The 17783-nt window shown below is 50.4% G+C and overlaps 7 protein-coding genes across 7 annotated transcripts; 3 read left to right on the top strand and 4 right to left on the bottom strand.

Moving 5' to 3' along the window:
• Positions 1-40: 40 nt before the first annotated feature.
• On the bottom strand, positions 41-1291 carry AUEXF2481DRAFT_32609 (glycosyltransferase family 15 protein; the record flags this gene model as incomplete). The annotated part of the gene is made up of 2 exons (XM_013484908.1): positions 41-713; positions 768-1291. The coding sequence occupies 2 exons, from the start codon at positions 1289-1291 to the stop codon at positions 41-43; spliced, it is 1197 nt and encodes a 398-aa protein (XP_013340362.1).
• Positions 1292-2157: 866 nt separating this feature from the next.
• Positions 2158-3711, top strand: AUEXF2481DRAFT_8094 (uncharacterized protein; the record flags this gene model as incomplete). The annotated part of the gene is made up of 1 exon (XM_013484880.1): positions 2158-3711. One exon carries the CDS (start codon positions 2158-2160, stop codon positions 3709-3711), a length of 1554 nt encoding a protein of 517 aa, XP_013340334.1.
• Positions 3712-3798: 87 nt separating this feature from the next.
• Positions 3799-5208, bottom strand: AUEXF2481DRAFT_43540 (uncharacterized protein). The gene is made up of 4 exons (XM_013484927.1): positions 4913-5208; positions 4774-4854; positions 4441-4718; positions 3799-4392 (listed from the first exon to the last, which is right to left on the bottom strand). The coding sequence occupies exons 1-4, from the start codon at positions 5100-5102 to the stop codon at positions 3871-3873; spliced, it is 1071 nt and encodes a 356-aa protein (XP_013340381.1). The 5' UTR covers positions 5103-5208; the 3' UTR covers positions 3799-3870.
• A 942-nt stretch (positions 5209-6150) lies between these two features.
• AUEXF2481DRAFT_32606 (uncharacterized protein) lies at positions 6151-7152 on the bottom strand (the record flags this gene model as incomplete). The annotated part of the gene is made up of 1 exon (XM_013484907.1): positions 6151-7152. One exon carries the CDS (start codon positions 7150-7152, stop codon positions 6151-6153), a length of 1002 nt encoding a protein of 333 aa, XP_013340361.1.
• Positions 7153-7833: 681 nt separating this feature from the next.
• AUEXF2481DRAFT_69263 (uncharacterized protein) lies at positions 7834-9649 on the top strand (the record flags this gene model as incomplete). Its single annotated transcript, XM_013484959.1, has 7 exons — positions 7834-8014; positions 8067-8165; positions 8216-8369; positions 8425-8602; positions 8657-9189; positions 9242-9351; positions 9411-9649. 7 exons carry the CDS (start codon positions 7834-7836, stop codon positions 9647-9649), a joined length of 1494 nt encoding a protein of 497 aa, XP_013340413.1.
• Positions 9650-9834: 185 nt separating this feature from the next.
• AUEXF2481DRAFT_445436 (uncharacterized protein) lies at positions 9835-12500 on the top strand. Its single transcript, XM_013484980.1, has 3 exons — positions 9835-10151; positions 10212-12044; positions 12104-12500. Exons 1-3 carry the CDS (start codon positions 10020-10022, stop codon positions 12164-12166), a joined length of 2028 nt encoding a protein of 675 aa, XP_013340434.1. The 5' UTR covers positions 9835-10019; the 3' UTR covers positions 12167-12500.
• A 2272-nt stretch (positions 12501-14772) lies between these two features.
• Positions 14773-16418, bottom strand: AUEXF2481DRAFT_445704 (uncharacterized protein). Its single transcript, XM_013484979.1, has 5 exons — positions 16136-16418; positions 15979-16083; positions 15540-15913; positions 15174-15489; positions 14773-15115 (listed from the first exon to the last, which is right to left on the bottom strand). The coding sequence occupies exons 1-5, from the start codon at positions 16304-16306 to the stop codon at positions 15044-15046; spliced, it is 1038 nt and encodes a 345-aa protein (XP_013340433.1). The 5' UTR covers positions 16307-16418; the 3' UTR covers positions 14773-15043.
• Between the last annotated feature and the right edge of the window lie 1365 nt (positions 16419-17783).

The raw sequence follows: 17783 nt of genomic DNA, 5'->3' as shown, positions 1-17783 counted from the left end.
CGATACATGTTAGGTGGTTTTATCGTTACTCTCGAATCACTCATAGCACGTGTGCTTTCCTAAACCTCGCATGGCACATCTCATTGAACTTGCCTTTCTTGTCTTTTTCTTGTACAGGCTCTGCGACTGGGCATGCCTGGTCTGCTGTGAGCAAGTTGATACCCGGCGAGCAGAAGTCGCCATGGCAGTAGCAGATATCATCGCCAAAGTAATGTATCTCTTCTGGTTTCAATAGCAAAGTGGCAGCAAATGAACGCACTGAAGCGTCACCCCAGCGCTCGGAGTAGAAGCCTCCGAGTTTGTCGAGATGTTCCATCATATGTCTGTGCTCATCACTGCGGAGGAAGTCCAAGTCCGCGAGCTCGAAGTTGTTCCAGAAGTGGCAGAGATTCCACTCATCGCCGTGAATATCCCGGTACGGCGCAAGACGCAACAGCCACCGAATTGGGAATGGGGCCCAAGACGGATCTATCAAGGCGTCCCAATATCTCGAAGCTCTTATGTGCATCTGATCCTTGTAGTCGCTCACAGCTCTGTAAAGACTGCGGACTGTAGATCCGACCTCTTGTAATGCGATCGCGTATGCGTATCGTTTGTTCTCGCGCGACATGTATTCGAAGGGGTCGAAATTGATGGGGCACTCGAAGGAGATACCTGGCTCCATGCGCCAATACCATTTGAAGGGCTGCATAGCAGGGTGGTCGTAGAACTTTCTAGTAGAAGGCGTCAGTCATGCAACCAAGCAGCAAGAAGTTGCGTATACCGACATGGAATAGAAGCGACACATATGATGATAGCTTTCTTGTCCCGCGTGTATGATGCCCCTATATCCTTGCTCTTTGATGCTTGCTCGCGCAGCTTCTTGATCCACATGGTCTGGATAGCCCCACATGTCCGAGGAGATGGTGTCGAAGATGGATTGACCACTGACGATGCCTGATACTCCTTGCTTGAACTCGTCGGTCCATGGTTCGTTATTGAGGAATACGACCGGATAGTTATAGCGATGGTTGAACTGTGATTCGAAAGACTTCAGGGCATCCACAGTTTCGTCCAGGTCGCTGTTCCGAGCGAGCATGAGGATGGTAGCGTTCTGTCGAGCGATTGCTGGAGCGTGATCCGGAGACTGTTCCACTGCATGGCAACCAGGATGCGGTGCCTTGATGTGTATCAGTGGCTGCTGTGTTGATGAGCTCGACAGGTGGAACCAGATTTCCAGGGCAAAGACCAGGACAATGGCAAGCGCGTATCTCTTGAAGGCACCGTTGATCGCACATGACGGTATTCTCATGCTTGCGCATACTCGAATCGAGAAGAATTGACGCAGTTGTGTTCAAGGAGAAGAAGGCCAGGTCTCTGGCTGGCTGCGCCATGTATGACATGCCCAGAATTTTGATTACCTTCAAATCTGTCATAACCAATAACAACAATACTCGGCCGTTCGAAGCCTCAGCCTCAAGGAATCCTGCTGCCTGCTCCTTTGACAAGCCGATGAACACAGAACAGGGTGACAGCCGGAAATAGACAGAAAGCGGGGAAGGGGGGAAATATCTCTTGGCAAAAGACCTGGGCAGATCTTGGAACGCCTCCTGTCTTTTCATGGGCATGTCATCTCATGCATACGACATGTATATATCCACGCAGTGTCGTCCACGGTCGTCATGAAATTCTGAAAACTGTGAGAACCAAACATTGATGTGTGTATTGATGCTGAGATGGGACGTCGTATATGACGCAAACGCTGTCCACATTGCTTGACCTCAAAGCCAGCGTTCTGGTATACTTACAGATATCGCTTCTGGGCAGCGATCTTGGGATGGACACGCACTTTGCGTATAACAGAAAAACGCTTTGATAGGATATCGAGCAACCAGTGTAGGAAATCGACATGAGAGAAAGCCTGTGTTTGGATTTAGCCGCCGACGCCGGAGCTGCTCAACGCATCTGACAAGGCTGAAGCTGCCAATTCTTCTACTTGGCCAAGCACAGGTCATGCAAAACCACTAAGGTAGATTCTCAGCAAATTTTCCTGAGCATTGAGTCACTGCATAGATACAGATCATAGAGTCTTTAGACTTAGACCAAGTATCTGATCACAACAAGAAGTTGACGCGTTTTCTCGTGGGATTCCTTCTGCCTCAGGGATCAATCAGCAGCATGGAGCCAGCGTCTGAAGCCCAGCTACGAGAGAAGTCACCAGTGCGACCTTCTGCAGAAACCTCTACAACGAATACTACAGGAACGAAAGATGAAGCTCTGGCACTAGCTGGTGAGAAGGCGCGAGCAATTGATCCAGCCATCGAACGTCGTGTAGTCAGGAAAATCGACCTCTTCCTCATGCCACCAATGGTCATTGGATACGGACTTGTATACTACGACAAAGCGATCCTCGGAAGTGCAGCTCTGTTTGGTATGACAGCGGATCTGCACCTTACGATTGTTGACCGCACGACTACTCCGCCAACGACAAGCACAGATCGCTTGAGCTGGGCGACCTCATTGTTCTATTTCGGCATGCTGGCAGGTTTGTATCCAATGAGTTTCGCACTGCAAAAGTTCAACATTGGGAAGATTCTCGGACCCATCGTCGTACTTTGGGGTGCTATTTGCATGTTGACTGCTGCCGTTCAAGATTGGCGTGGCCTGTTTGTGCAGAGATTCTTCCTCGGATTCGTAGAGAGCATCATCCCTACTGGGTTCTCTTGCATCGTTGCCGGTTACTACACTCAGCGAGAACAGACTTTCCGACAAGCTTGGTGGTTCTCTGGGACCGGCCTCTTTACTATCATCGGCAGTGCTCTCAATTACGGATTCGGGCAAATCACAGGAGGTGACCTCACAAGATGGCAGTACATCTATCTGCTTGCCGGAGCTCTTACAATTATCTTCGGCGGCTGGTGCTTCTTGTTACCGAACTCACCCGTCAGTGCTTGGTTCTTGACTCCGGAAGAGCGGATTGTCGCTGTGGAGAGACTTCGTAAGGGCCAGACCGGGGTCCGTTGCAAGGAAATCAAGCTGTACCAGATCAAGGAAGCCTTGACGGATGTCAAAGTGTACCTGATTTTCATCATGATGGGCTGCGCATACACAGTCAATGGCGCTGTAGCCGGCTTTGGACCTCTTATCGTCAGCACGTTTGGCTGGAATACTCTTCAATCCATCCTGCTACAATTTCCTGTTGGTGGCATCAGCTGGCTCGGAATTCTGCTCGCTGGATTCATACCACTATATGTTCGCAACATCAGAATCACTATCCTAGTGGTCTGCTGCTTCCCCGTTATTGCCGGCTGCGCCATGATTTGGAAAGCAGACTGGACACATCATGCCGCCGCCCCGGTGGTGGGCTACTCTATCATCGGATTCTTCGGCCCTGTAGTATCACTCATCATCGCACTCGGTATGTCTAACGTGGCAGGAGCGACCAAGAAGAGTTTCATGTCAGCTGCCATCTTCGTCGCATACTGTGTCGGTAATATCGTTGGCCCACAGCTCATCAAGAGTGAGACTCGTCGCGAACACTATCCTGAGCTCTGGACTGGACTGATCATCTTCTACTGCGTTGCGATCGCTGCTTCTCTGGCACTCTACTATGTCATGTGGCGGGAGAACCAACGAAGGGATAGACTCAACCTTAATGAAGAGGATGCAGATCGATTCGCTTTCAGGGATCTCACTGACAAGGAGAACCTGCATTTCAGATATGTCTTATAAGCGAAAGCCCCAGCGAACACATACAATTTGTCAAGAATTTTCGAGATCATAATTAATATATCATACCGATTATCTACCTCTATTGTAGGGCCAAAAGTTCCAAGAGATGTACCCTTCTTCCAAACGGAGGGTTCTTCAAATCATAAAAGCATTGAGATCTTACTCGTCGTTGCAAAGCACGTAGCGGTAGCGAGCCTTGCCGGCCTCCATGTCAACGACAGTGGCGTTGGCATCCTTCATGGGGCGCTTCTGGATCCAGGGGTGGATCTTCTTGTCAGCAGCCAACTTCAACATCTCGTTGATCTCAGCGGGGCTACCGATAGCGCTGCCGCCAACCTTGATACCACCTCCAATCAGGGTGAAAGCGTTGATGTTCGGCAGCTCACCACCGTCCGGTGCACCAACCTGGATGAGCGTACCCTTGACCTTGAGTAGAGCAAGGTAGCCATCGAGGGGCATCTTGCCCGAAGATACGGTCGACACAATCAAGTCAAGAGAGCGGGCGTTAGTCTTGCTCCAGTCCTTGTCGTCGTCGGTGGCAATGTATCTGTCGGCGCCGAGCTTGAGAACCTCATCCTTCTTGGTTGCTTTGCGAGAAATACCGACAACCTCATCGGCACCAAGAGCCTTGGCGAACAGGACACCAAAGTGGCCGAGACCACCGACACCAACGATACCGACCTGATGCATGTTAGACTTGCTTGCCGAGGTTCACGGAATTCAACTCACCTTCTTGCCAGGTCCGCAGCCATTGTTCTTCAGGGGCGAGTAGACAGTAACACCACCACAAAGCATGGGAGCAGCCTCTGCGCTGTCGAGACCTTCGGGAATCTGGAAGACAAAGGCACCAGGGTGACGTGCGTATGTTGCATATCCGCCGTATGACTTGCCAGAACCATCCTTGTACTTGTCGCCGTATGTGTTGGTCGTCTTCGAGCAGTGGTTCTGGTCGCCATTCTTGCAGTCGATACATTCACCGCAGGAATCTGATTGGGCACCGACACCGACTGGAGAGAGAGTCAGTTTCGAAACAGGCGAATCTCGATTGAGGATTGAACATACCTCTATCGCCAACCTTGACGTGCTTGATGTTGCTTCCGACCTTGACAGCCTTGCCGACGATTTCGTGACCGACGCAGCAAGCTGAAGAAGACGGATTAGTAGATTGTTCAAGCGGCATTCTGTGCGACCGGAGACTCACGGTAAGGAGTCTCGCCCCAACCACTCTTCAGGGTGTGGAGGTCTGAACCGCAGACACCGCAGTGAGAGACCTTGATGTCGACGTCGTTCTCTGACCACTTCTTGGGCTCGAATTCACCCCACTTCATGTTGCCCTCAACAGACTTGGAGTCATGGCCGAGCCAGCCCTCGAACTTGTAATCGGTAGACATTTTGGAAAGATTTGGTGTACGGGTGGTAGAAAGGGTTGGTTGATGTCAATGGACGAAAAACGATGTTGGAAAGCACAAGGACGGTGCCTCCCCTTTATCATCTGAGACCAAAACAGCTCCAAGACTGGTGATCTCATCGTCGAACACAAATCTAGAGCTTCTGGCCGGAGTTACTGGTATGACCGTCCTTTTAGCACGCGGGACGCAGCGGAGCATGTCACCGCGGCCCTTACATGATCATGAACTGCCTATCATCGTATGATCATGATGTTTTGCCCCGGACTTAAGCTCTGCGGTGCAATAATGATGGAGCTTATCGCAGCGCCCGATGACGTATAACAGCTTCCCCGTTGCGACCGCTACTCATCGGGCGAAATTGTCTCCCTCAGCGGTGGCACCACGACAATCACGACACCTGCATCATCGCATTTCGGCCGATACAACATGTATACATGCTATCACCATGGGATAAGCCAGAAGCCATACCCCACCTATTCGAGACGTTGAAGCTGACCAGTTAGTTTAAGTTTCACCGCGGACCTTCAAGTCGAATGGATGCCGCAACCTCAAATACAGTGATATACCTCAGGCTAATACACCACACGGGCACGATGCTGTTCCGCAAGGATGGAAGCTCCCAGTTGTACGAATAACATTGTGAGATCGATACGAAAAAGGCTTGAGATTAAGCCGTTGCTTGCGAAATGCGGCCAGGGTTGTCCCGGTGACTAGTGATTCATCACATCTTCCATCCTGATCACTGCACTCTATCGTATGGAGCAAATGAAAGACGAAAGTCGGAGCTACCTTGAGACATGTTCGAGATACTGGAAACAGTAAGCCATCGTCTGTCGTCGCAAATGTCGAAAACGATGTTTTTGGAACCAGCTGGCGAATTTGGTCCTGCCTGGATCTAATGCATTGATGAGGGTATGTGGCCTCTCAATGATTGGTACATATTTCTTGTGATGTCAACATGATGTGATGGATTTGAAATCAAGAAAATGATATATCGAACTATCAATTGCTCCCCTGAACCTCATACGGATCAGTGGTATCCATTAGTACCATTGCTTCCGTTTACTCCATTGCCATTTGATGGGAGCTTGTCGACGTTGATCTTAGGCAGATCTGCAAACTGAACAGCAGCATGGATCTCCTTATCTGCGCCTTCGGCAAGAGGCATGAGTGGTGAACGGACTGTGGCGTGGTTCAGGATACCCCTGGCGACCAGAGCGTGCTTCAATGCGACTGTACCCTCCATGTGACTACCACGGTGATATACAGCCTTTGTGAGAGGCAATAACTGGTCGTGTAGTTGTCTAGCTCTGGCGTAGTCCTTGGCCTTGCCTGCCTCAATCATCTGAATCAAGAGTTCGGGAGCGATGTTTCCGTATCCGACGAGGAAGCCATCTATGTCGAAAGCGGTGTGAAGAAGGTACTCGTCGTGGCAAGTCAGGATTTGGAGGTCGGGGCGCTGCTTGTGGATGATAGGGATCTCAACGTCCCACCTGCGCATATTGCGGACACCGTTCTTCATCGCAAAAACGCCAGGCTGTGCAGAGATATCGAGCATTGTCTGCAGGCTGTAGGTTGCCTTGGTATTGTCGGGGTATTGGAAGAGGATAAGAGGGAGGCCACTAGTCTCGAAGACGACCTTGTAGCGATCTTGAGGTGCACCATCTTGATAACCGAAGCGCAACCAACCGTGGGAAGGATAGAGAAGACCAGCCTTAGCACCGGCAGCTTTGGCACGCTTAGCTTCAAGTGCTGCGACCTCTGTACCTTCACCAGTGATACCGGCGATGATGGGGATCTTGTCGTCCACGGAACGAACAAAGGCTCTAATGACATCCTCTTGTTCGTCCTGGGTCAGGAAGGTTCCTTCACCAGCATGGCCTAAGACCACAAGACCCTTGACCCCGGAGATACTTCCCAGCCAGGAGCCGAGACGCCGGATGGCCTCGTAGTCGACTGAGCCATCTTCATTGAAGGGTGTGACGGGGGCAGGGGTCAAGCCTTTGAGGTCGATGTTGATTGAGTCGCTCATCTTGGATTACTTTCTGTCGTAGTGTGTGAGATGTGAGGGTAGAATGTAGTGTGATGAGGGACGGTAGTTGGGTGGATGGCTAGTCTGTATTTATGTCTCCAATTTATGTCGTCTTTTGCACGAAGCCTCAGGGATCTGCGGACCCATCTGTCGCTCTGTTGCCCGAAGGCGCCATCTTGCACCGCGCTGTAACATACATGCGGAGTTTGAGTGATGGAAAGATGGAGTGCCCCGCACTACACAGTACAAGATTGGAAGCGATGGTGAGCCGGATATGTCGGACTTCTCTACCCCGCTAAGCGGAGGCAGGGTTGAGATGCCGGATTCTCGGATATCCAGCTACTCAGCTTCGGATTCTTGCTCGGACTCATGCAAAAGATTGGTGTGGCGTTCCGGATCCAGAAAACAATCTATCTTGTATCCACCATCGGCCATAAACCCGTTCTGTGGAGTCATGAACCTGGGGACGACTGTGGAGAAGTGCTTGCAAAGTTCGTCACCAAGTGTGGACTGGGTTTCTCACCGCTAGAGGCTATATAACGCTGTCAGTATGGTCGTGGTTGTCGTCAGTCAAAACATATCTCTCCAATCCACTGTCTCAGCGGGCCTCGATACTATTACACCATGCCTCCAAGAACCCCAATCCACGACCTCAAGGACATCGATGCAGAGAAACACGAGATGGTACCCCAAGAGAAGAACGCTCGAGGCCCCAACGAACACATATCGGCCGTCGACGCAGACTTCCTGGTAGGCTTCACCGATGAGCAACGCAAGCGAGTACTGCGTAAGGTCGACTGGAGGCTTGTCCCGATGCTTCTGATCCTGTATCTCATCTCGTTCATCGACCGAGCCAACATCGGTCAGTCAAGGTCATTCAACACTACCAATACAAAGCGTGCTGACTAGCATAGGCAATGCAAAGATCGAAGGCCTACTACCAAGTCTCAATATGACAGGCACACAGTATAACATTGCACTAGCAATATTCTTCATCCCGTACACTCTCGCTGGTAAGTCGTTCGACGGTTGCAAGTTAGAATCTCAGCTCATGCTCGCTTAGAGATCCCCAGCAACATGATCCTCGACAAGTTCAATCGTCCCTCCGTTTTCATGGGCACCATTGTCTTCGTCTGGGGCGTGGTGGTAATGTGCACTGGCTTTGTTCAAAACTTTGCCGGGCTATGTGTGACAAGAGTGTTCTTGGGTCTTTTTGAGTAAGCTTCATCTCAAGAGTGGTGACCAAAGCCTGAGCTAATGTAGGGAACTTAGAGCAGGATTCTTCCCAGGCGCAATCCTCACTATCAGCAAGTGGTATCTCCCTCACGAGAGTCAGACCAGAATTGCCATATTCTTCACCGCTAGCGCGCTAGCTGGTGCTTTCTCCGGGTTGCTTGCGTACGGTATCGTGAGAATGGACGGTGTCGCAGGGCTGGAAGGGTGGAGATGGGTATGTTGAAGTGGAACGATGTTTCGATTGATTAATGCTGACTGACCATTCAAGATCTTCATCCTCGAGGGCCTGGCTTCGGCGATCGCTGGTCTGGCTTGCTTCTGGCTTTTGATCGATACGCCGGCGCTCTCAACCAGCTGGCTTACTCCAGACGAGATCCGATATCTCGAGCTGAGACAAGTAGCGGTTGGCAGGGTCAAGCCTGTAGGACACGAGGAGAAGCATTTCGACATGCGAGTCTTCCTGACTGTGCTGAAAGATTGGAAGATATATCTCCTCATAATCGCCTTCTGGTCCAACGTTACGCCGAACTACGGCCTCAAGTTCACCATGCCTCAGATCATGAAAAACATGGGCTACTCTAGCGCTAATGCTCAGCTGCTCACCATTCCGGCATACACAGTTGGTGCCATATCAGCATACAGCTTCTCCGTGGTTTCAGATCGATTCAAGTGGCGCATGCCAACAATCGTGATACCACAGATCGCTGTAGTCGTTGCCTATGCAATCTTGTTTGCAAAAGCTGCTGATATCAGAGACAACATTGCAGTGTGCTACTTCGCCGTCTGTCTCGCTTGCTTTGGGTAAGTAGGAGGAATGTCCGAGCACCGTGTCTCAGATGCTGACAGCGCACAGATTATATCCAATTGGTCCTGGTGTTCAAGCATGGAACATGAACAACCTTGCCGGTCCTTCAAAGCGAGCAATGGGGATCGGCTTTCTCACTGGTGTGGGCAACATGGGAGGTAAGAGAACGAGCCGACTTGAAGTTCAGCGCGATCATGACTAACAAATGGATCTTTAGGCATCACCGGAAGTTTCATTTTCATCGAGAAAGAAGCACCAAAATATCCCAGTGGTTTTGGAAGCTCATTGGCGTTTGCCGCGGCTGGCATTGTGGCTTGTCTTGTGCTTGAATATCTTCTCTGGAGAAGCAACGGCGAGAATGAGAAGTTCTCGGAGGACGAGGTCAGAGAAAGATACTCCGACGAAGAATTGGATAAGATGGGTGACAAGAGCCCGCTGTTCAAATACACATTGTAGACCGATGTATATAGAAAAGAATACTCCAGGCAGGTTGCATCAACAAGGACGATTGAGCAAGCGCGTTCTGTGCCGAGATTCGTCCGCGCCGTGGCCACTGATCGACCACGGTCACCGCATCGCTCGACTTACAGAGTCTCTATCTCTTGTCAGCGCATACAGCATGTGGAGTTCGCAGAGTTCAAGCGCAAGCCGGCCCGAAGACCATGTAGACTGTATGTGTTGTCTCGAGTCCAGTATGACCGGTAATGCCTCGCGGCAATCCTTCGTCTTTCACTTCCCCGCAGTCCAGTAGAAATGCTCTTTCCGTGAGTCGAGCATGCACCACAAATATTAGTCTGACAAGTTGCTGCCGGTGGAAGCGGCGAGTATGAACACCACGGAAGACGCGACAAGACCTCCTGGCTTAATGACCGAAAGCAATGCTAAGAGAGCACGCATGGCGTCGCCACAGTCAGGAAGGCGGATACCGAAAATCACTCGAGCATGTGACGCTTGCAGGGTGGGTAGCGTTGATTTGCTTTGACCCCTGCGTGACCGGGTAGCACTGACTTGAGTATAGCTGAAGAAGGCGCGCTGCACAGGCACAAAGCCATGTCCTGCTTGCTCGAAACGCGGAGCCGTGTGCTCATATGATAGTCAATACATGCGAGGACGCCCACCGACACCTCCGTTATCTACTCTGGTTCAGGGTCAGAGCCCGCATGCACCATCTGATCGTCAAATATCACCCTATGCCCATGATGTCGACGATGCTCCCCGAGATACTGGCATCAGCTCACGCAATTCACCGGAGATGGACTCGACCAATATCCAAGGCCAATACGTAGATCCCACATCAGGACTGTCATTTCTTGAGCGTGCTCGAGAACGCTTCTCGTCCCATCAAACGTTATCGGACTGTGCTCAAGACGAGGACTGGAGCTATCGGCAACAACCCTTGTTAAATGCGGGTGATAAACCTCTCGCCCTTCCAGATATTCAGCCTAGTATGACTGGTCTACTGCCACATGGGGATGATGCAATTGAACTTCTGGATGTGTATTTTGACGTGTGTGTTGCGACTTACAAGCCACTACATCGACCGACTTTGGACGCATGGCACAAGCAAGCATCGCAAAACGTCAAGGCTGAACGACCGTTGATCCGCAACTTGGGTCATGCCAAACTATCAACTCTGTTCGCTGTCTTTGCTGTAGCATCATATCACAGGCGCAAGACGCAGGACTTTTCATTCAACGAAAGTGATACTCTTTTCCAGGTATCACAGGGACTGACCAACATGGAGGTTGGCCTACCACGTCTCGACTCAGCGCAAGCCAGACTCATCCAAGTGTTCTATTTGCTCATGACATGTCGTATGAATCAAGCATGGTTTACATTCGGCACTGTCCTGCAACTCGTATCGTCGCTTGGCTTGCACAGGAAAGTCCGGCGAGCTAGACTGGAAAGAGACTATGTCTATCGACAGTGTCAAAAGCGTACATTTTGGACGACCTACATTCTCGACAAGTACCTAGGAGTCGTAATGGGTCGACCGCAACATTTTCACGACGACGACATTGACCAAGAATTCCCAGATTGTGTCAATGATGAGGACATGACCGCTGTTGGTTGCGATGCCACTGAAGATCCTGATGACTGCTTGATAGAAGCTTTCGTTCAGAACGCAAAGCTTGCTCGACTGGTCGGGAGAATCTCCCGCAGATTGTATCCCACTCGAGCTCTGACAGGCACCAAAAGACTGGAACTGACTAAGCAACTACAAACTGATATTGACGAGTGGCATCGCGCTCTTCCTCCGTTTCTGAGTACTGTCAAACCATCAAGTTTGATTCGTAGTCTGCAGCGACAGTCAGTGGCTATACGAATGGCGCATTCTCATGCCGTTATGCATCTCCATCGACCTTATTTACTGCGTTTTGCGGGCCAAGAAAGTGAGGCCAGCGTCAAGCATTGTCTGGCTGCCGCTCTCGCAGTGCTCCGCACCGCCGACAATATTGCGACTTCAGGACGTATGTTCCATGCCTTTTGGTGGACACATTATGTCACCTTTTGCGCTCTGAGCATCGCCTACGTTTGGAAGATTCATGGACATCCTATCGACGGTGGCTTTGACACTGAACAATTGTTCAGGCTTGCCGAGAGGTGTCAGACTCATCTTGCACATGCGACGGCCTCAAACTCGCCAAGCAGAAGGTACAGCATCATTTTGGAGGAACTGCGGGCAGAAGCCGGAAACAATCAGGCTTCTCTTACGACGGAAGACACAACTGGGAATCATGCCGCATCAACGTTCAACATAGCTCCCGCACCCGATATCGGAGGCCTTGCTACCGGAGACCACTCTCTAGAAGGCTGGCAAATTTCGGATTGGCTAGATCTTGACGCACTGGTAAGTCTCTGTAACAGCACTTGGCTTGACAGACGATGATTGCTAATCCAGTCTCGCAGGCACATGGTTATCCTGCGGGATCTAGCCCTGACTTGGGCTGCTTTGATACCGTTTCTTACTGATATTGAAGACAACGATTCCTGCATCCATGAGCTACTATGCTGTTTACGCTCACTTTGCTCTGCTACAGCCAAGACACTGATTACTGTCTTGCCTCGTTACACGATCGTCTTAGTATCATCCAGAGCCTTGATCTTGTTCGAGTTGCGAATGAGACCCAACGTTGGTCCTTCTCTACGACTCCGAAATGCTGATCATATGTCGCGACTGGCAAGCAAAGTCTACAGGCTCATGGGCAGGTAGCAGAGGATGTTTGTCCCATTGACTGTGCAGCATCCCGTACAATCCGTCAACGAAGCGATCAGTCCTTCGCTGCTCTGGTTGGAGTCAACGTCTGCCTTCGATTGCTTCCAATCACGGCTCATTCAACACACGACAATTTGTGATCGAAAGGTAAAAAAAAAATGCGCTGGAGGCGTCTCGAATACGTAAGCCTTGAATTGCATGGCAGCGGAGGCAACGAGAAAAAGCGTACGGTTGTCGCATCACGATTGTGATGCGCTCCAATAGCAGCGTACCTCACATAGCCAGTGCTGATTTTCATGCGATAGTCATGGGCCACTTCGAAGCGACGATGATGTACACAAGACGAGTTCCAGCGTGTCCAGTGGTTAGAAACCTGAAGGACTTCGGTATCAAGAGCGAAGACTTCTTCGCGCTCGGTCCAACACGATGAGATCAATGCAGATTTTCGTTTGTCGGTATAGAATCTCCCGTATCCATGTACCGAGTCAGGCGGCGTGAACAAAAATGGTACAGCGCCGAAGCGAGGGTTCGAAGAAAGCCTTCCGATGTCTATCGACCAAATTGTGGGATTGTGTGCCACCACACCAGTTCTATGTGTGTGCCATCAATGATCATACGACGGTCGTCCGGAAGCAGGACCGCGCCACTTTCGCAATGTCGGAATTTGCTATCCGTGGTGTGTTTCGGACGGAGAAGCACGTTCGAGATTCAATCAGGGCTTGCGTGGTATAACGTAGAAGTGTTTTCGTCCTCTAAATAGGTAATACATTGTCGTTGTGGATTCTTTGTTGGGCTGACATTTGGTGATTGATTGATATGTTGAATCTCAGGCTGTGATAGGCTGATCATCTTTCGGAGCGGTCAGCATGTTGCTTTGGTATCAAGAACGACATGTACCTGACTACCTGTAGCAGCTCGAGGGAGTGAGAGTCGGTAAGGTAAGTTGGAACGAGCAATATCTAGTGCAAGAGTGGTGAGCCGAGTGGGAAATATCCTACGGCTTGACGGCTTAGCTATGTCTGCACCCAACTCGAACCGTGCGGCTGTCAATTCCCGAAATAACAGGAAGGCGCAATTCCTCGAGGAAACTTCTTGACAGGTGCGGCCCGGGATGGCGGAGAAATGGCCATGGTGGGAAGACGCAAGCATGTGTGATCGACACCGTAAGCAGCATCCTTTCTCCTCCCCAGATTGGTTGTTGGAAAGATCGAGTAAGGTGCAGCCGACTAATTTATGTATATTGCACATGCATCGCTGGACCGTTCTGCTGGTTTTCCAAGCGCTGTATTGGAATGATGCAGAACGGAGCAGGCTATGAGAGTCATGCTATTGCCACGATAGATTGAATATGCAGTCGAAATTTTGGGTTATCATCAAAGAGAATCAACTCGGTGCAGGTACGATCCGAAGCTTGTCAGCTCGAGGTTGGCAAAGTAGGTGATTGGATATTCACGATCGGTCATGAGTACAATCTACCGACCAAGCAGTCGTGTTTTTCTGAAGTAGCCCTATGGGACGTCGCGTCTGACTCCGGATCTTCTCGTAACTGTGAGGAAAACAATATGAGAATCTACAACGTGTGCTCTCGCATCCCGACGGAAATGAGCGACTAGAAAAATCAAAGTGCGGCGGATATGCAAAGTGTTTCTTTCTTCTCAAGCGTGGTCCTTGGTGTGGAGCTTGCGAAAATTGTAAAGTCGGAGGATTCTCTTTCGAGATGCACGCATGAACCGAGGTTTCGCAACGCGACGACAAGCCTCTTCAATGCAGAACGATTTCTTTGCTCGTCATCAACGATAGATGGTCATCGGTCTGGCCAAAGCAGCATTCATTACAAGACTCGAGATTGATTGGGCCAATCTGAAAATCATCTGCTTGCGGCTGATGTGCCCATATTGTTGGAACTCACCCATGTACAGTCGGACATGCAACAATAATGACTGTTCCACCACACCGATCCTTTCGCTATGGATGAGCAGGATTTGTTTGTCCAAACATCGCGCAGGGTTGGTGGATGGTCGGACAAGTGTCCTCTGTCCGACGATACATCGGCTATGTTGGACCTTGATGCGGTGTGCTCCGTGTGCATGATCGTTGCATGTGCGCTTGTTCGACAAGCCCGCTACTGCGGCCTCCGTATCCACTATCGTCACCAACTTGCGCTGGAGGAGAAAAAGGAGTCAACAGTGAAGATAGTATTGAATTTAGTGTCAGTCAATTGTCAGACTGCATTGATTTGGTCATGATATTTGATCTTCCCTTCTTGAGGGGCCTCTGAATAAAAGGTACATAGAAAATAGAAAAAGGACATCAACGAGAGTGTCGTCTCGAAATGCCAAACGATACAACCGCTCGTGGATATGATTATTTTTGAAAACAGCGCTCCAGGCTCCATGACTGTGCCTTTGGGGTATGAAGAATGCATTGAAAAGAACCAAACCCGTTATTAAATCTTCCCAAGCGCCACATCGTTCCTATCGTTCAGTTATGGCTATGGGACTTCGACGAATCCAGCGTCGGTAGAGGGAAACGAGATGAAGTAGGACTAACACCTTCATCTACGGCATAAACTTGTACTTGAGGTTCCTTGGAGGAAGTCGATGCCTCTGAGTCTTTTCGATACGTCGCGGAACTCAAGGTTGCCTCGGAGTTTGCTCGCTCAATGGGGTCCATTTCATGGCGTTCGCGGTTGACGAACTCGAAACCTGAGTCCAGAGTATTAAAGCTGTCCCTACGGGCGCTGGCGGCGAAAGGGTCTCTGACCTTTTGCACAAAGCGGCTGGGACGAGAGCCGATGGTTGCCAGGGTGAGAGAGGGAGACTTGTGTGTTGGCAAGCTAGAACCCTCGCTACCCCTTGACCTCTTGATCTTGTCTTTGAATGACGAAACTTGTGACGAGACGAGTGGGTAGAGTACACCGCTGACGACTGCTTTGATGGAAGGCGAGCATGCGATGAAAACAGCGAGATGATTCTCCACAGAAGACCAGATGAGACATGAGGCGATGTTCCACGAGAGGTCACCATCTTGATCGTAGCGATAGACGACGTACAGGCGAATGAAACTAGCAGCGACAACGCTTTGGTTCTGTCAGATAAGTATCGCCAGCGTAGTGCTGAGAAGACTTACAATGCACCCAAAGCGAAAAGCATGTTGAGAACAATCCTTTGAGTAAGACGCAGCTGGAGCTTCCATGTGAAAATGATCGGAAGAACGTAGAGGATGATATCGTTGACGATCATAATGATCGAGTTGGAGTAGAAGAAAGCCTTGATGTCGACGCAGGTACCGGGGGTGTTTGGATCCCAAAGATGTGCGATAGGCACGCACTGGAAGATGATGACAAGAATGCTGCTGACGCCGAAGCCGAAAGCGATAAATTCCATGAACCAGATCACCCAGTGGTGCCAACGCTCGTAGGTCGTATGGCGATAGAAGAAGAGAAGGGCGAACTTGACAAACATGTTGCATGCCAAGTAGAAGCAGAATATTGAGATGTATAACTGACGCCCAGCGTCAGTCTCAGTTCCATGAGGGATAAGAGGGCCAATTGAAAACTCACACCCACCTTGTAGAATGTGACTTGGTCTGATGTCTGAGCATCCCAGTCATGGCTGCCCAGACCATATTTTGTCGCGACACATTGTAATAGAGACATCATAACTCCGCAGAACTGTGAGACTCGTATAAGTACGAGCGATTAAAATAATGAGCTGATTACTTACACCCGCCAAGCAGATCATGATATTCTGCGCATCGAATTTTCGTTGCTTTGCATTTCCTGTGACTTTGGCAAATCGTAGTGAGAGGGCCGACAGGGTCGAGAAGGAGAGAATGACATTCACGACCACGACCAGGTCCTTTCGGTTTTCTATCGCGAGAGCGTCGCTACCCATGATGATGATGGCGATGGATAGTAATCCGGATGTGAAAGGAGCTGAGCACTGCCAATATGAGAGGCAGCAGGAGAGGCGTGAGATAGAGTGGCAGGCGTAGCAGTTGTGTTGCACGGACGGACGGTGAGGGAACGTGGTGGAGGAAACAGGAGACCGTTGAGAAGACAGAAGTAGGGTCTATAAGAGGGACTTGATCTGTAGTTATCTCTGCACAGCAGACCCACCATGTATGGTAAATCGGCTACAATATGGAACGAGGTGGACAAGGTAAAGAGACTTGACTTGTGGCGAGACCTTTACTGCGGACTATGTTGCGCTAAAAGAAGCCCTTTCCGTCAAGGCTTATGCAGGTGCTCACTGACTGGGGAATGCAATAATGATGGGTTAGAGCGTGGGTGTTAAGGGCTGGGTGGTTACGTGCGTCTTATGCGCGTATTCCCGACCAAGTCCAACAGTAGAGTACTTTACTACCACTTAGTACGTGATGCAGGTCCTGTTAGCACCAGGTTAGGGCGGTTCCGAGACGATCGTTGACGGCTCACTCAATGGCGGGACCAGATTCGGAAAAACCGTGTCAAGGAGGTTGGCGTAACTCTACTCAAACCGCCCTCCACGAAGCGGATAGGTGCAGTACTCGAGAGCAAGCGAGTCGGCGCAGGCGCTCAGTCCGAGGCAAGACGGACTAATGTGGCCGATGCAAACCCGGGGCATGTCACGTCAAATCTTGCGTGACAAGAGTCCAGACACTCTTGACTATACGTTAGCTGTCAAGCTAGTTTGGGCATAGTTTGGCAGAGCACTGGAGCTCGTGGAACCCTGCTGATCCTGTCATTGATCCAGTCTGAATCCATGCTTTCATGGGCGGCGTCAATGGGGCGTCTGTTCGATTCCGGTGCTGCGACTGACAGCGATAAGAAGACACGACCCAGATGTATTGTTTGACGACAAAGAGAAGACACATGTGGCAGCTGCAAGATTCGATGTTGTTGGGAGCAGGAGCAATCCAAGTCTGTGGGTGGGCCGTCTACGGGACATTCCCGCCCGCGCCGCGTCCAGCGCTACTGCACGAAATCCACGTTAATTATTGCTCGCGTCCTCGCCATCTTCCCAAGCTGCTTGAATTATCGTCTCGGGTGGAGACATCATGTCTGATTTCGAACCCAGTTGCATCCTGATCGCCCATTTGTTGACTCAGAACCATTTACCGTCTTGGTGGTTGATGATGCACCTCACCAATTCGACCTCGCTTTCTTCTATACTTTGATTATTCTCCTGCACGAGTTTCCATATTCAAAACACATCTTCGCCCGATCTTGCTGTTCGCAACACGCAATCATGATTTACACTTGCTTCCATCAAGTGCCGACTGCCAGGTTTCTGATCATCATTCGACACCCTCCCAGATATGATAGTCTTCGCTCAGCCCCGCACATCCTGTTTATAGCAGAGCTCGCTCGTCTGCCGAGTGCTGAGAAGC

The sequence above is a fragment of the Aureobasidium subglaciale genome, assembly GCF_000721755.1.
Source record: "Aureobasidium subglaciale EXF-2481 unplaced genomic scaffold scaffold_25, whole genome shotgun sequence".
Lineage (NCBI taxonomy): Eukaryota > Fungi > Ascomycota > Dothideomycetes > Dothideales > Saccotheciaceae > Aureobasidium > Aureobasidium subglaciale.
Note: the sequence above shows the minus strand (reverse complement) of the source record. Positions and strands in the feature narration are given on the sequence as shown.

Excerpts from the sequence above, each read along its gene's own strand:
- AUEXF2481DRAFT_43540 (XM_013484927.1), bottom strand. The coding sequence starts at position 5,102 with ATGTCTACCGATTACAAGTTCGAGGGCTGGCTCGGCCATGACTCCAAG. Across the intron at positions 4,719-4,773 it reads CGTCAAGGTTGGCGATAGAG|TCGGTGTCGGTGCCCAATCA; the intron begins GTATGTTCAATC and ends CTCTCTCTCCAG. Across the intron at positions 4,393-4,440 it reads GCTGCGGACCTGGCAAGAAG|GTCGGTATCGTTGGTGTCGG; the intron begins GTGAGTTGAATT and ends AACATGCATCAG.
- AUEXF2481DRAFT_445436 (XM_013484980.1), top strand. The coding sequence starts at position 10,020 with ATGAACACCACGGAAGACGCGACAAGACCTCCTGGCTTAATGACCGAA. Across the intron at positions 10,152-10,211 it reads GAGCATGTGACGCTTGCAGG|CTGAAGAAGGCGCGCTGCAC; the intron begins GTGGGTAGCGTT and ends ACTTGAGTATAG. Across the intron at positions 12,045-12,103 it reads GGCTAGATCTTGACGCACTG|GCACATGGTTATCCTGCGGG; the intron begins GTAAGTCTCTGT and ends CCAGTCTCGCAG.
- AUEXF2481DRAFT_445704 (XM_013484979.1), bottom strand. The coding sequence starts at position 16,306 with ATGGGTAGCGACGCTCTCGCGATAGAAAACCGAAAGGACCTGGTCGTG. Across the intron at positions 16,084-16,135 it reads TCATGATCTGCTTGGCGGGT|TTCTGCGGAGTTATGATGTC; the intron begins GTAAGTAATCAG and ends CGAGTCTCACAG. Across the intron at positions 15,490-15,539 it reads CTTTTCGCTTTGGGTGCATT|CGTTGTCGCTGCTAGTTTCA; the intron begins GTAAGTCTTCTC and ends ACAGAACCAAAG.